Source organism: Psammomys obesus, unplaced genomic scaffold (genome assembly GCF_907164565.1).
Source record: "Psammomys obesus unplaced genomic scaffold, mPsaObe1.curated_primary_1811, whole genome shotgun sequence".
In the NCBI taxonomy this organism is placed as follows: domain Eukaryota; kingdom Metazoa; phylum Chordata; class Mammalia; order Rodentia; family Muridae; genus Psammomys; species Psammomys obesus.
Genome location: NW_026585587.1, coordinates 4,385,952 through 4,400,619, shown reverse-complemented (window position 1 = coordinate 4,400,619; position 14,668 = coordinate 4,385,952). Strand labels below are relative to the sequence as shown.

At 45.3% G+C, this 14,668-nt stretch overlaps 1 protein-coding gene across 6 annotated transcripts in view; it reads left to right on the top strand.

Annotated features, from left to right (window-relative positions):
- Smyd3 (SET and MYND domain containing 3) overlaps nt 1–14,668 on the top strand; it is a 522,086-nt gene that overhangs the window by 383,009 nt on the left and 124,409 nt on the right. For 5 of the 6 annotated variants that reach the window (XM_055608843.1, XM_055608855.1, XM_055608861.1 and 2 more), the window contains 2 exons: nt 9,708–9,775; nt 11,125–11,227. In XM_055608843.1, the coding sequence (XP_055464818.1) occupies nt 9,708–9,775; nt 11,125–11,227 (171 nt within the window). Of the gene's footprint in view, nt 1–9,707; nt 9,776–10,439; nt 10,471–11,124; nt 11,228–14,668 lie in introns of those variants that run through there. The other variant, XM_055608878.1, reaches the window with a different exon arrangement.

Below are 14,668 nucleotides of genomic sequence, written 5' to 3'. Positions count from 1 at the left end.
GTCACCCTCTTCCAGGTGGGCAGATCTGAGGACCTCTCCCAAGAAGGGACCTGGTCAGTACCCAAAATATCAGTGCTAGTTCAGGGAAGAAGAGAGAGGGCTGCCGTGTTTAGAGGGACCTGCCAGCAATTCAGGGACAGAAGATGTGAAGAGTAGAAAAATCCAGGGACTGGGTGAGAAAGCAGTCTGCTTGGAGGGATGGGTGGGTGCTCTTCCGTATTCAGCAGCCATGGCCTGGTGGTGTGTCTTTCCGAGGCCTGGGTTTATATGTCTTTTAAACCCTTATTGGTGATTTGTTCTCACTCTCCCTGGTCAAGAATGTTGGTCTTCTGTGAGCATGGCTGGAGCAGGAAGGGAAGGGCAGTTATAAGCATCCTCTAAGGCTCAACCTGTGGGTCGTGACCCCTGTGATTGTTGGAAAACACAGATATTTACATTCCGATTCATAACAGTAGTAAAATTACAGTTATGAATAATATAATTTTATGGTTGGGGGTCACCACAACATGAAGGCCTACATTAAAGGGTCGCAGCATGAGGAAGCTTGAAAGCCACTGCTCTAGAGAAAGGGCTGTGGTTGGGAAGAAGATGGAGCTATGATTTATTTTCCTCTCTTATTCTATTCTGAAAAATAATAGAATACGCTTTGAGAGACCACAAAGATGACTGGCCTCAGAGCCGCATTTCTCACAGCGTCTCCACCACACAGTTGGGTCTTGCAAAACAGTATCAGGGTAGCGTCCAACCACAGCAGGTCTGGCCCACCGAGATGTCTCCTGTTTGCCACCATGGCCTGAGACATTCTTGAATGCAGGTTCACAGAACACCTTCCTGTATAACCACACTCAGCCCAGACTCACTCACTCACACATCGCTCGCAGTGACGTGAACAGTGTGCGTCTGTGTGTCACGACTGAACGTGTCAGACGCGGCCAGTCTGAGGGACCCCTGCTGTCGGAAGTCCACTGCAGAGGGTTCTCGCCTTCCTTTCTGCGTCCTGAGAGCAGCCTCAGCCCACATCAGGATTAATCTTCCATTTAGGAATCACGTTAGGCCGTTGGTTAGTGCTCAGTCTTAACTTCCTTGTGGAACATTTTTCTGTAGTTTTCTCCATTAGCTTGATGGAAAAACACAGATGGTTTGAGCCACACTCTGCTGTCTTCAATCCAGCCTCAGTCGGGCGATGTAAACCACCCAGCACACTTCATTTAGGAACTCAGAACTAGAACTAAGACCAATTATGTAGCAGAGCACAGACCCTGCCTCGGGCTGGATTTCCACACCCCTTATATGAAAGAAAATATGAAACTAGATTATCATGGACGGGAACTTTTTTTTTTTTTCTTTTTTGGAAATTGAAGCTAAAGCAAAGAATTTTAAAGTGTGCTCCTTGGGAGGAAGTTGAATTTATTGTGATAAACCTTTGGATAGGCACGAATCCCAATGAAACCTGTAATACAAGGCCCCACGGCAGAGCTATAGACGATGTCTTACGATAAATTATTTAAGAGTGCCATAGCAGCTGTGAGCCTGGGGATGAGGGAGGAAGAGTGCATGATGGAAATGGCAACCCAGAACTCCTGGCTTTTACACTTTTTTTTTTTTTGATAGACATCACTAGTGAGTGCTTTCCCATTAGATGGCTTTAACGAGGTGGGATGCCAGGTAATGGCGCCCAAGAAAAAAACCATGCAGGAGCGTGGGGTATCATTCCTGTTTTGCTTTCTGTCATCCAGGGCGGTTGTGCGATGTGGTGAGGAATTCTATGGTGAGGAGTGCCCTTGGGAAATGAGAATGTGGGCAGCTTTCACAAAGCCAGTGTGGCATGCAGAGGGGCTTCATGAGCCTGCGCGTGGCACTGTGGCCGTGGGGGGGAGGCAGAGCACCAAGCACAGTCTTACAGATGTTGGCCTTGGTGTTGATGTCAGCCTCGGCCGTGCATTGTTGCCCATGCATTGTTCAGCATCGCATACTTAGCGGCAGCCAGGGCTTGAAGTGTGACAGATTGCTGTTGCCGAGTCAGTGGGATGCGTACCAGTCCGAGTAGATTGCCACGTAGGTGAGATAATGAAGCCATCTCAAGATTATTTTATGTTCTACTTGGCTTGTATTAGCCAGGTCATTTCAAAGCTTTTGAACAAAATTCCTAATATGTAAGGATTTTCCTATTTAGTAAATGATATACGAGGAATTTAAACTGCTTTAAATTAATTTTTCAGCCCCTCCCCCATCACGGCTAACATGGATTTTTGTTGCATTAGGTCTCAGGTAGCATCTTGCAGGCATGAATTTGATGCTCAATATTTTTGCAGTTTTTTTTTTTCCTTAAGAAACTAGATGGGCCTAGAGCAGATATACCTATTACTCCACAAGTCAGGAGGCAGAGGCAGGAGGATCACAAGTCTGAGGCCAGCCTGGGCTGTCTATTGAGACCTTGACTTGAAAAATAAAAGAAAAAGGAAAACAGCTAGGTTGTATTTCATAATTTTCATGTCCCTTTCATAAACCACGAGATAACAGAGAGGTTTTAGTGGCTCAATACAAGCACATTCACAGGAACACACTAGAAGTTTTGCTTAGCAGTAGAATTATGTGGGCCAAAGAGATGGCTCAGTGAGCAAAGGTGCTTGCAGCCAAGCCTGTTCTCCTGCATTCAGTCCCGGAGACCCAGATGTTGGAGGGGGAGAACCAGCTCTTGACAGCAGACATAGGCATGCATTAGAATAGTCACATATGCATACATACATACACTGTACATGTAAAAAGTTTTTAAAAGTAGGATTAGTATTCCCCTTTTAACACTTTTAACGTTTTCAGAAGCTTTGGAAGAATTCCCGGCAGATAAAAGATGTGCAAACATCCCGGGTCAAACTTACAGAAATTGTCATTTTTTTTTTCTATCACTTGTCTTCCAGTATCCTTGCTTTCTGTGTTGAAACTTTTAAATGTTTAATTGGCAGCTAATGATTGCATATGTTGTTGGAGTACACTGTGATCCTTTTGCTACAAATATCCATTATAGAATGATTAAATCAAGCTGATCAGACAAACCCACCGACACTCCGTGAAGGCGTCCCTGTACCTACCTAATAAAGGGGCAGTGGTTGTTTTAGTTATTACTTCTTAAACATCAGTGTTGAAAAGGTTGCCTTAAATACTCTTCTCTTGGAAACAATCTAGAAACGTGCCAGCTTCTGGTTTGTGATTCCTCATTTGAGAAATGTTATCTTTTTCCCTCTAGGCGACCTTTCTGGGCAGCCCAGCTAAACACTCGTGTCATGGGAATGACACACCCTTGGGGCTCACAAAAGATAATCTTTTAAAACCAGATGTGTATTCAGTAAAATGTCATATGCAGCCTGAGAAAAATATGGCTCGATTAACATGCTTACTGTGCTTTTAAAGTTAGAGAAACACTGGCTGTAGGCGTGGGGTAGAGGCACACAGCTAAGTTGTCTGAAAATGTGTGCATTTTGCTTTTCTAACCTGTCAGTTCTTCCTAGCTCCATTTTTTTTTTTAAACTCAGAGAACGGAATAAACCTAAGTGCCATAAGCTCTTTTGAAAGTTCACCTTCAGTGCCACTAATTAGCAGCCTGCGTGTCCAAGTCCTGTGTGCCAAACCTGCTTCTCAGGCATTAAGAAGAGATGCCATAAAGCAATGCAGATGCCCTTTGAGGGACCACTTCACGCTTCTATCGAGAGACAGAGTTTCCGCCTATTGAATGCTTGAGATTTTGTTGTTATTTGAAGAGCACAGCTGCCATTACTTGGGGTGGGCTGTGTATCTCTTCACAACTGGATACGTGCTGGGAAGTGACTGGTCCTCGTAGGGTTACTCTGCTCTGATCCAATCGAACGTTGTCTCGCAGGCGCTCAGCTTCGCTGTGCCAAGGTGATAGAGCAGTAATGATTCTGCTCCCCCCCCCCCCCCCCCCGTCGCAAATCCTGCGCTTCATTTGCTGTCATGGTAGTAGAAAACATAGAGTTCTAAAAGATCAATCGAGGAACAATGTGGAATTTGAACAGATGTCGTGTCCGTCCTAGAGTGGGGAGGGGATTTCACCTCAGGACATGTATGTGAGGTTATAAACCTAGACTGTGCACCACAGGACGCAAAAACCTGGTTGCAGTTTATTTTCAAATTTCACTTTGATGGTTTTTTTTTTAAATGTAGGGTTTTATAAGATACATTTTGGTGACCAAACTCGTGCCTGCTCACTAGGTTTTTTGGCATCTAACAAAGGGCACCATGATAGAGACTCTCAGTTCTTTTAAAGGAAAAAAAAATAGGAAACTTAAGCATAACTTCATATTCAATAGCAATAAATTATACATTCTAGTTTCACATCATAGAAAATGTTTTAAAGTAATACCCATACTTGATTTTAAAGGGACTCTTTAGCTTAGTGTCTTCCATTTTTATTCAAATAACATCTTGATACCCATTCCTACATGTTCCTCTAGCATGAAATAGCCACTCGTTAATATTTTACCATGTGAGATTTAAGAAAACTGTTTATGCATGGCTAATGCTCTTTAAATGTGTAAAATTTGTTCTCTGACATTACTTTCATTCTTTCACTCCTTAATAGAAAGAGGAGTTACTTTCGAATTATGGGCTGAGCACACAGGGACTTATTTTTCTCTACCTATTCTTTCAACAAAAAATAGGAGCTGCCATCTAGCCATGGTGACTGGTGTGAGTGACCTGTGTGAAATATATATTTCTAATCATCCTCTTCTTAATCATTGTGGTGCTGGATGGACTCATCATTTCATTGTTATGATCATCATGCTCTTCACCATCATTTTGTGTGCATGTGTTAGGTGGGCGGGCTGGTGGGTACGATTATCTGCGGTGCATTTAGAGGGTCAGAGGACAACTTCTGGGAGGGCGCTCTCTTTCCACTCTATGTGTCTTTCAAGAATTGCTCTCCTCTTCTACTGTGGGTTTGCAGGATCAAATTCAGGTCATCAGGCTTGTAACTATCTCACTGGCCCTGGACTCAGCATTTTATTTTTTTAAATAAAAGCGGGAGTTGACAGATAACTTATTTTTTTATTCACAAGAAGAATGGTACAGAACTCTCACAATAACACCAAGAAGGAACTTGACTGGAATTTGTTAAGCAATATTTAAAAATGCCTTACGTCTATATAATGTGTCGCAGAGCTCAGTGTGACAGATAGATAACCATGAAAAACAGAAAGAAAGAAAAGAAAGGAAGGAAAAGAATAAAAGGGGAAGGCGTAAGAGAAGCTTACAAAGAGGAAAGAAACTCACTCGTGAACTCATTCATCAGATATTATTTTGTGCGCAGAACATTTCCTCTTTCATTTGTAGTAGTGGGGATGGGAGTCAGGAAGAGGTGAACACTCTGATGCTGCCTGGTCAGCACTCTCCTACCATAGTCAGCCTTCTCTCACTGGACTATTCTCTTGATATGAAGCATTTTCCCTGACCGTGTTCTAGATAATGGCGTCCTGGGAATGCCGAGGACCACATCTATGACGTAACCATCTGTATGAGTATGTCTAGCAGTGGCTTCTGTGTACCAGGTGTTGTGGTGGGCATGAGAATACAAGAATGGGGCACTGCCCTCCCTCCTGCCTGGGTCTGCACACCACCAAGTAAATGATGTCAGGAGCTCCCTGTGTTGGAAATGAGCAAACATGATTGTGTTTCTCCAGAATGTCATAATTTATTAGATAACAAATTCACAAGCCATTGCAGTATCATTGACAACAATATGCCAGATTATTCGCTTTCCTTAAATAGCCTCAATTACTAATATTAACTTTCAGACCACACACCACATGTCACATAGTAAATATGCATGTGATATCTATGGCTATAAAAAATATGTATGTAGGCTGTAGAATGACTTAAGAGGCCTGAGAAGGCAGAGCTGGTTTTCTGATAGAAATAAAAAGCTGACTCAGTGGATGTGAGGTAACCCAGGTCTGTAAGATTCGTAGGGTGCTGCTTGCTAGCTAGTTGCAGTGAGATTCGGGGACCAGGTGAAGCAAAAGGTGGACCTGGATCCAGGTAGATGGACGGACGGAAGTTCCACCTGACTAACAGGGAGATGGCAATTTGAGTAGGCCATGTCAACAGTAGGAAGTAAGCTAAACTGAAGCCCCTGGGATGGTCAGGTCCCATGAGGCATACACGGGGTGGTCAGGTTACAGAGTGTTGACCTAGCGTTACAGTCCCAGTGCTAGGACCAACTCATGATGTGGTCCAAGTGAGGGAGCTGGTCTTGGTCTGGTATGTCTGGTAAGTTCTTGGGCCTGGTTTCTATGGAATGTTTTTAAATATCCTCATGTTCTCCAATACTCCCACTTTACCCCGATAAGTTAATAGGGTAATACCCTTTGTACTCTCAGGAATAAGACACTTACTATTGCGCGTCATGCTGGTATTGGCATTCATGTGTCCACCCAGGACAGAACTGCTCGCCATCCTCAAGGTGAAGATTCAAAAGCTGCGTATAAAATGGTGTCTCGGGCAAGGCACTATCTGAAAAACACTGTTTTGAACACTCTGAGCAACTTAGGGCAGGCTACCAGTGGGCAACTTAGGGCAGGGTACCAGTGGGCAGTGGTACCAGTGTGATAAATGCTGCCAAAGGCATGAGAACTGTTACATGAGGAAATGTGTCTCAGGGAAAGACACCAAGCTGGTATTTCTGTGTTAGATTTTTATCCTTACTGAGTCCATCAGAATAAGAATACTTTGGAAAAGCCTTTAGTTTGCTTCAAATTTCAGGAAAAAAAATTATTTCATTAGAATGTTAGCAAATGTGACTTGCTCAGTCTGACTTTTTGTTGGTGGATTTCTCTCCCTGCTGTTCTGAATATACTATAAAATATGTTTTACAATTTACAATCTGTAATCGCATCCCTCAGTCCATAGCTATTTAATAATGTTTAAAATTTCAAGAAATAACCACAGAATATCTAGCCTTGTGTTTTTGTCACTCACCGTACGTTTGGGCCTTCACTCTTGCAGCTTAATACAAAACAGATGCCTGTAAAGCAATTTAACCAGAATTTGTTTAAAATGTGTCTGTGCACCAGTTTACTTTCTGATTTGAAGCTGTGGTTTTATCAGACTTTTTAGGGAAACAGAAAAGGAGAGAAAGAAAAAAAGCCAGATAGTGATACATTGCTTAGCTTTCATGTAAGAGCCTTTTGGAGCAGTGAAGCCTCCTCGAAGGACTGAGTACCTTTTCATACTCTCTGCTCCCTCCTGTAAATCTCAGCTATCTCAGCCTTTTCTGTACGGAAACTCTCTAACAAGTCAGCATTCATTTGTAGTCATGGTCTATCTCAAATGTGGTTGTGTCTCCTCCCTTTCAATGGGCTTTCTGCATTTCACCCTAAATTTATGTTTCTGGCCCTTCCTGTTCCCCAAACTCCATTTGTTCATTTAGTCAGGGCTTGGAGGTAGCCCTGGGCCATTTGGAATTCACCATAACGAAACAAAGCCGGGTCCCCACCCCACACTGTGTGCCAAACTTGTTTCTTCTGCATTCTTCCTTTCCTTAATAAATAACAGCCACGATCAGCCACTTACAGACCAAATCCCAACTTTCTCCGTGACTCCATTCCCCAGCGCCCCGGTGAAGTCTGTGGCAGAGTTGCCAACCCCTCTCACTAAGGTTACCAGCGTCCAAGCCCTTGCCTGGGTTATGAATTGACCCCTGACCTGTGCGCTACGTATGCCTGCTTACCTTTGTTTGAACGGCTCGGTGTGTGCGTTACAGTCAGAACGATCATTCACAAACATAAATCAGACTCGTTTCCACCTTGACTTCGAGTCTCACTTAAAATAAAACTCCCAGAGTAGCTGTAAAGTCCTGGATAGTCTGACCTACCTCTCTGCTCCCATCTTAACTGCTTTCTTGGCCTACGCCAGCATTCTTGCTGTGTCCAGGCCTCTGCACTTTTTGTTTATCTTATTCTGGTGACGTTCACCTTTGTGTATAGGGAATAAACAGTGAGGAAAGAAAGCTACATCAAGATTAACGTACAAAGGAAGCCAGGTGGCAAAGAAAGACTGGAAGCCCTTTCTTATCTGGGCTTCACACAAGGAACTGAGCATGCTCAGGAAAAGTCCTGCTGTACAAATGTCGGTTATGAAGATGTGCTGTAAAGGGTCACTTGCCCCATATCCCCAGGGCCTTGGGCTTTCCTCTCAGTATGCAGAAGTGCATTTTCTTTCCTAATAAACTGTCTCTACTTCTCTCTCTAACCTTTGTTCCGGAGCTTAGAGCCTGGAATCAAGGCCGTCCTAACTCAGATGAGTAGATGGGGAGCCAACCAGGCCCAGGTTCACTCTTCTCCATCCACATGCCACCTCATGCTAGTTCTTTACCTCTTTTTCTTGTGTTCATGCCATAAAAACACAGCTCTCACCTCAAAGGGAATATGAGATAGTTTATTCTGGAGCCAAATATGAGCAGGCATGGCATGGAGCCACAGATTTAAATTACCCCAAATTCCATGTCCCAATGTTGAAGCAGTTTCATGAGGTTTTTATACTAACAGAACAGAGTAATAAATCAAGGAAGGAATTTTAAAGCTACATTGGTGGAAACATTAGAGAAAAGGTCACAGCAGTGTGGAGAAGTCTCAACTGTCTGCCTCAGCTGCTGTCTGATAGTGTTCTCAGCCTTTTGATTGGTGGAGATTAGGGCTTTGTTAGGCTAATCTATTCCAGAGGTTTTACCTGTATATCAGGGTGTTACATCTGACCAAGGTAGGTCAGGAATGCCTCAGACCTAGCCCAAGAGGCGTCTTAACTACACTCTGGACCTGCAGCGTTCCACCTTCTCTGAGGTTCTAGTCCGTCAGTACAACCTGTGTTTGCAGATGCAGCTCCCTTCCCAGAATTCTTCACATTCACTTGCTTCATTTTCTCTCCTTAGCAATCCTCCACAAGTGATAAGTGCTCCGTCACAGGGAGTTCTTCTTTTAAAAAATGTCTGTCACCATGTAGAGCTTAGGTTCTGTGAGAGCAGGGACCTTGGTTTTCCTTCTCATTGTCTGAGTATTGTCTTGTGCCAGGGTCTAGGGCGCTGACTCCAGCCCAGGGCTCTCCACATACTCTCTGGCCTCTGACACATTACCTCCTGCACAAACAAGGTTTTAAAGTTCCTTGTGTATAGTGATTATGTTTTTTTCTTTCTCTCCTTATCTGCCCAAAGGGCACAGCAACAGGCCACAGGCCCGGTAAGGGGTTCTGTGTGTCCAGTAAGTGCTGTGGCTCCACAAAGCAGCTTCCTGTCCCCTCCTGGTCTGTGGGCAGCTTGGATCACAAACTCCCTCAGGGTGCACTTCACTTTGCAGGAATAAAAACAAACCTGCTGCTGTAATCTAAGATAAAGGGGCCTTTGGACCAGGCAAGCAGTCTGAAAAACATCCATGTCACCGGAGCTGAGTTTTTAATGAGTAGCTTATTTGTATTTTGAATTTTGAGCATTTCATGGAGTTGTAGAATATGGTGGGTTGGGGGAGGTGAGACTACAGTCAGTAGTTTCCATGCTTCTTGAAGCCAAGTGTGTTTTCTGGGATTGGGAAGTGAGCCTTAGAGAACTTATTTTTCTAAGCGGCCCCCCAAAAATCTCAGGCCTTTGCCCTCTCACCCATGAGACTTCTCAGGCAGACATCTAACAGCGCCCCTTCTTGTTTCCACAGGTGATCTGCAATTCCTTCACCATCTGCAACGCGGAAATGCAGGAGGTGGGCGTTGGCCTGTACCCCAGGTATGGCAGACATCCCAAGCCAACTAACTCCCACCAGCTCCCCAGCCTTTCAGGGGTCATTAGAAAGGCTTTTGTGGCAGCTAGCTCAATAGCCACGCTCAAAACTCAGTACTAACTTACGAGAGGCTATAAAAATGTTAAGTCTTGTCACCCACGTTATATACTATGGTATTAAGACAAGGCAGACTTCATACCTAATCACTCGTTCTTAGGCAGTCTTTGGGGTAGGTTGCGGCTTACGGGCACTTTCCCTTACAAATCTCCCTTGAGTTTTGTCCTCCGCCTCCTGTCCTGAAACACCCAGACTTGAGACATGGTGCCAACAGACCAACTTTGACTTTGGTTCCCAGCATGCTTTCCACTCACTTCTAGAAGAGGCTCAGGAGCCTTCAGGAGTGGCCTGCTGCTTTGTTCCTTAGCCATCACTACAGCAGCCTTTATCCCTGGCGCATAGCCCAGTGCTAGGCCCACCCTGATGTCCATTCCATCTTTACGCTCCTAGGGTTCAAGCATAGACAGTACGTCTTCTCACATCTGAGACTCAGCCTCCTCTCTTAGTGCCCTTGCACGTCACTGGTCGTAGGTCATGTTTATTCATGGCACAGGTATGGGAAAGCAGTAGTGTACAGGGTTTCTGAGCCCGGGCTACCTGCTTCTAGGTCGGGCACGAGTCTTCGGCATCGGTCTCTTCACCTGTAAGTAATCCTCCCACGGTTGTTGTGGTGGCTGCCTGTGGCCGCCCTGCCCCAGTACCCAGCAAGTACTGCCCACACAGTCCATGCTCATTGTTGTCGGTTCATGGTGACAGTGTAAAGTCATTGCCTTTCCCGCGTGAAACATCCAGGTAAAGACAGTGACCAGGCTCCTTCCCAGAATGCATCAGGACTTACTAAGAGCATGTGCCCCTGATTCTTCTTCACAGCCCTCCCCTGCCAGAGCTCAGCAGTGAGACCCCCTGTGGGCCAGTGGCCCCTCAGGTGACTGCTGTGACTGTTGCCGTACCCTGTGAGCTCAGAGATGATCTCTTTACGAGTGACCATGTCAGTACACCCTTCGTTTGGGTTACCTTATTGGATGGTAATTAACATGACCCACTCCCCAAAAGGACTAAAAAATGATTTCATTATCAAACCTCCCTAATTAGCCAGTATTATGAGAAGCATTCGACTTCATATGAAGCAGGGTAGGGACCTGCTTATGAACGTTCCAAGAACCCAGTCCTGTCTCCATCTCTTTCAAACCCATCCCAGCCCCCCCACCTAACGTATCTTTTGACTGTTGTGTCTGTTTGATGTAGCTGTATAACTCCGAGCATTGATGAGCCCCCTCTTTTTTTTTCTTTCCTTCAGTATGTCTCTGCTGAATCACAGCTGTGACCCCAACTGCTCGATAGTATTCAACGGGCCCCACCTCTTATTGCGTGCCGTTCGAGAAATTGAGGCAGGAGAGGAGGTAAGGAGACCCACGCCCCCCGACTGCTTGCTCTCCCTTAGCATGCCCCCCCCCCACAACCAGCTACGACTGACTCCTTGCTGTTCTGCCAGCAAGAAGACACCTGAAACAGTTACAAGCCAAACTGTAAACAAATCTGTGTATCCTTTTTTTCCGTCTTGGTCACTGGGTTTCTTCATGATGGTAGTCCTGTGACATGTGTTTGAAAGATGTTCTTTTGTGACAGAGGCTGTGTGTCTTATGGGTGTGCATGGGAGTCATTAAATCTCACGGCAGCAACAGTTCTGCTGCCTGTCACATCGCAGCAAACAGCCATCCTTCCATCGGCAGAGAGGCAACCGCGCTTGTCAGTAGCATCCTCGGGGCTCATCCTCGAAGCCACTTTGAAGATAGTTTAAATTCTGTTAGAAAGCAGACATGATTTACTCTTGTAGGCCTTGGCCATTGGGCTCTTGTAAACCCATCAGCATTTCTGGGTGATGGTTTCAGCATAGATTCAAAGGTCAAACACGATTTGCAAATGTGGCTTTGTGTAGATGGCCAGGCCAGCCTCCTAGGTGGGGGACCAAACCTGAGGCCTGAGCTCTCACAGGCAAGTACAGAGAAGCCATTCCAGGGTTTCTGGGCCACACAGAGTCTGCCTGGAGTTTGCACAGTTACTACCCATGCCAAGCTCTGGTTATAGTCGTGTTTTCCAGAACTCTGTTTCCTCCTGCCTTCCAATTTGCTAAAGTGGATATTTACTGTAAGGAAAATGGAGGCCCATAAGCTTTTATGGCATTTATGCAGCACTCTTCCAATAAAACTTAAACTTAAGACACCATATTTTATAGAGACAAGGATTTGGCCTTGACAAGACTCCCTTCAAACTTATTTTCAGCCAAGTTACCCTGCCTCTTACACAGCATCTTTTGCTGACTTTCCAGTCGTTAGGACCAGGGTGCACTGTGATATCTGCTGATGCTATGGAGAATTTGGATTTATTTCTCTGGGGTCATGTGGCTTCAAAGTGGGATAGAAAGGAAACTTCTTCTACGTTCAGCACTATTGTGCACTTGTCACTTCTGTGCCACTGAGAATTGATTTAAACAACTTAGAAAGAGGACTTACTTATTTAACTCCATGTTTTGGAGGGTTCAGTCCATTGCAAGTCGGTCCCATGTTTCTGAGCCTGTAGCAAGATAGTATATTATGTAACAAGGGTTGTTTGTCTCAAGGTCATGAGAGCTAGTTCACGTCATGGTAGACAGAGTGGAGCTATAACGAGGGGACCAGGGCCCTGTCATTCCCAGTGACCTTCATCCTCAACCGAGCTCCACCTTTCTCGGGTGTGCCTCTTCCCGGTAGTCTATTCAAGTTTTGAAGACATCAGCTGATTACCCTCATGTCAGAGCTGTGCTGAACTACTTGTCCCTGGGAACTCCCTCGTAGATAAGCAGCAGAGGTGCGCTTTCATCATCCCCTAGTGAAGCGGACAGTTAAGGTGACTCACCGTAGGTCATTTAACGGCAACAGTGGCTGTTGACAGTGATGGTGTTTTGACCAAACAAGGGCTACGGTATCTCTCAGAGGCAGAGCCCCTGGCACGTATGGAGTTCCAGGCTCAGTTTCCAGCACTGGATGAACATCAGCAAACAAGAAAAAACACAAGAAAGGGGTGGGGTTTTCTAAGCAAGCTACCAGTTATTCTTCTCGGTTGTTTTTTAGGCAGTTTTAAAAAAAGAAGCAAAAGCAAACATCTGTTTTTAGAGTTTGTTCCACTCTTTTCTGTCCTCTGTCTCTGGGGCAACACGTAAGTTATTCTTCTTGCCCAGGGGAAATGATCCGCTCATTACTGGGCCCTAAAGGCTGAGGTGCTTCCCCTCTGTGATGCCGACCAGGACTCTTCTCAACTCCTAGGCCTCTGTTGCATCCTCTTGTCAGAAAACAAAACTGCCCGTGCTCCCATTGTGCACATCTTGGTGAACGGCATTTCCTGTGCATGGCTGGCCAGCCTTCTGCCTGGCACCATTTCTGGTAGTCTCCATATCATGTACCCTCCAAGGCCTTCTCATCTGTAAAGCTTTTCTGATTTCCCAGAGGGAAGGGCTTTTCCTCTGAACTGTTCCTCCTTTTGGTTTTCTGAGACAGGGCTTCTCTGTGTAACAGCACCAACTGTCCAGGAACTCACTCTGTAGACCAGGCTGGCCTCTATCTCAGAGACCCACCTGCCTCTGCCTCCAAGTTGGGATTAAAAGCATGCACCATTACCACCCAGCTTGAACTGTTCCTCTTAGTGGTTAATAATGTGCATTTGGCAATCATACTGGCTCTGGGTGACTTTTCTATTTAGCAGCTACCTCACAGGAACAGGCAGTTGGGGCTTGCATCTTTCTCTGTCTCCCCATACTTTGCTTCACACCTGGGAAGTGTCTGGCGCTCTGTTGAACTGATTCTGTTGATTGAGCTGACTGAGACCAGCAGCATATCTCTGCAGGACGTTGGGTGGAATAGCTCATCGTTCCGTGGGGCTGTGGATCTTCAAGGCGACGTGTGTCTCTAGGCCCTGCCCAGTTAATGCCACATGGCTATGACCAACCAAATAATGTCCCAAACTTTTAGAGCTGAGGCCATGGAACAAAGGCATGCAGGAGTTGAGAGTGATACAGAAGACATTTTTAGGTCATGGCTAAGAGGGCTAATTCCTACTTATTGTCAGATGTGAGCTCTAGTTAAGAGTCAATTTAAAGTTTGGCAATTCTGTAGCATCAAGTTTGCATTTTGGCTTTGATGCTTGCTAGGTGCCCCTGTTCTGATGTGGGCCACATGGGATGTAAGTACCAGAATATAAGCCCAAGAGGAAAGACTAGAAGGTTCTAGAAAGAGAAGACTTTTAAGTGGGGTGTGTGTGTGTGTGTGTGTGTGTGTGTGTGTGTGTGTGCATTGTTGTTGGTTGTTTATTGTTTTCTGTTTCTGTAGCTCTAGGGATCAAACACAGGGCCTATGCTTGCTGGGAAGCCCTCTATCATTGGGCTACATCATAGCCCTGTTTATGTGTATTGAATGAGGCTTCCTAAAGGTAAAACAAGAGGCAGAGTGGTGCTATGGAGCCATTTTTCAGCCACCAGACATCTTTACGTACACCACATGGCTCCAGGAAGAACCATGAAAGTTATTCCACCATGAGTCTGAGATGGAACATTGTAACCTGCCCACAAGGAGAGCTGGGAAAATTAGAAACCCTCACAGTAACAGACCTTGGCTTGGAAGTCCCCTACCTTGTGTTTCTCTCTACGTGAAACCATCCTCTGGGCCGCCTTTGGACCCTTGCCCTTCCAAGTAGCTCCATTTGCAGCACTTTGCAATGTAAGGACGTCGGGAGTCATGAAAGTTGAGTCTTTTGTTTTGGTTCTGGCAGTTTAAAAGTCTCATCCAGCTACTTTGAACGGAGAAATGTTTGTG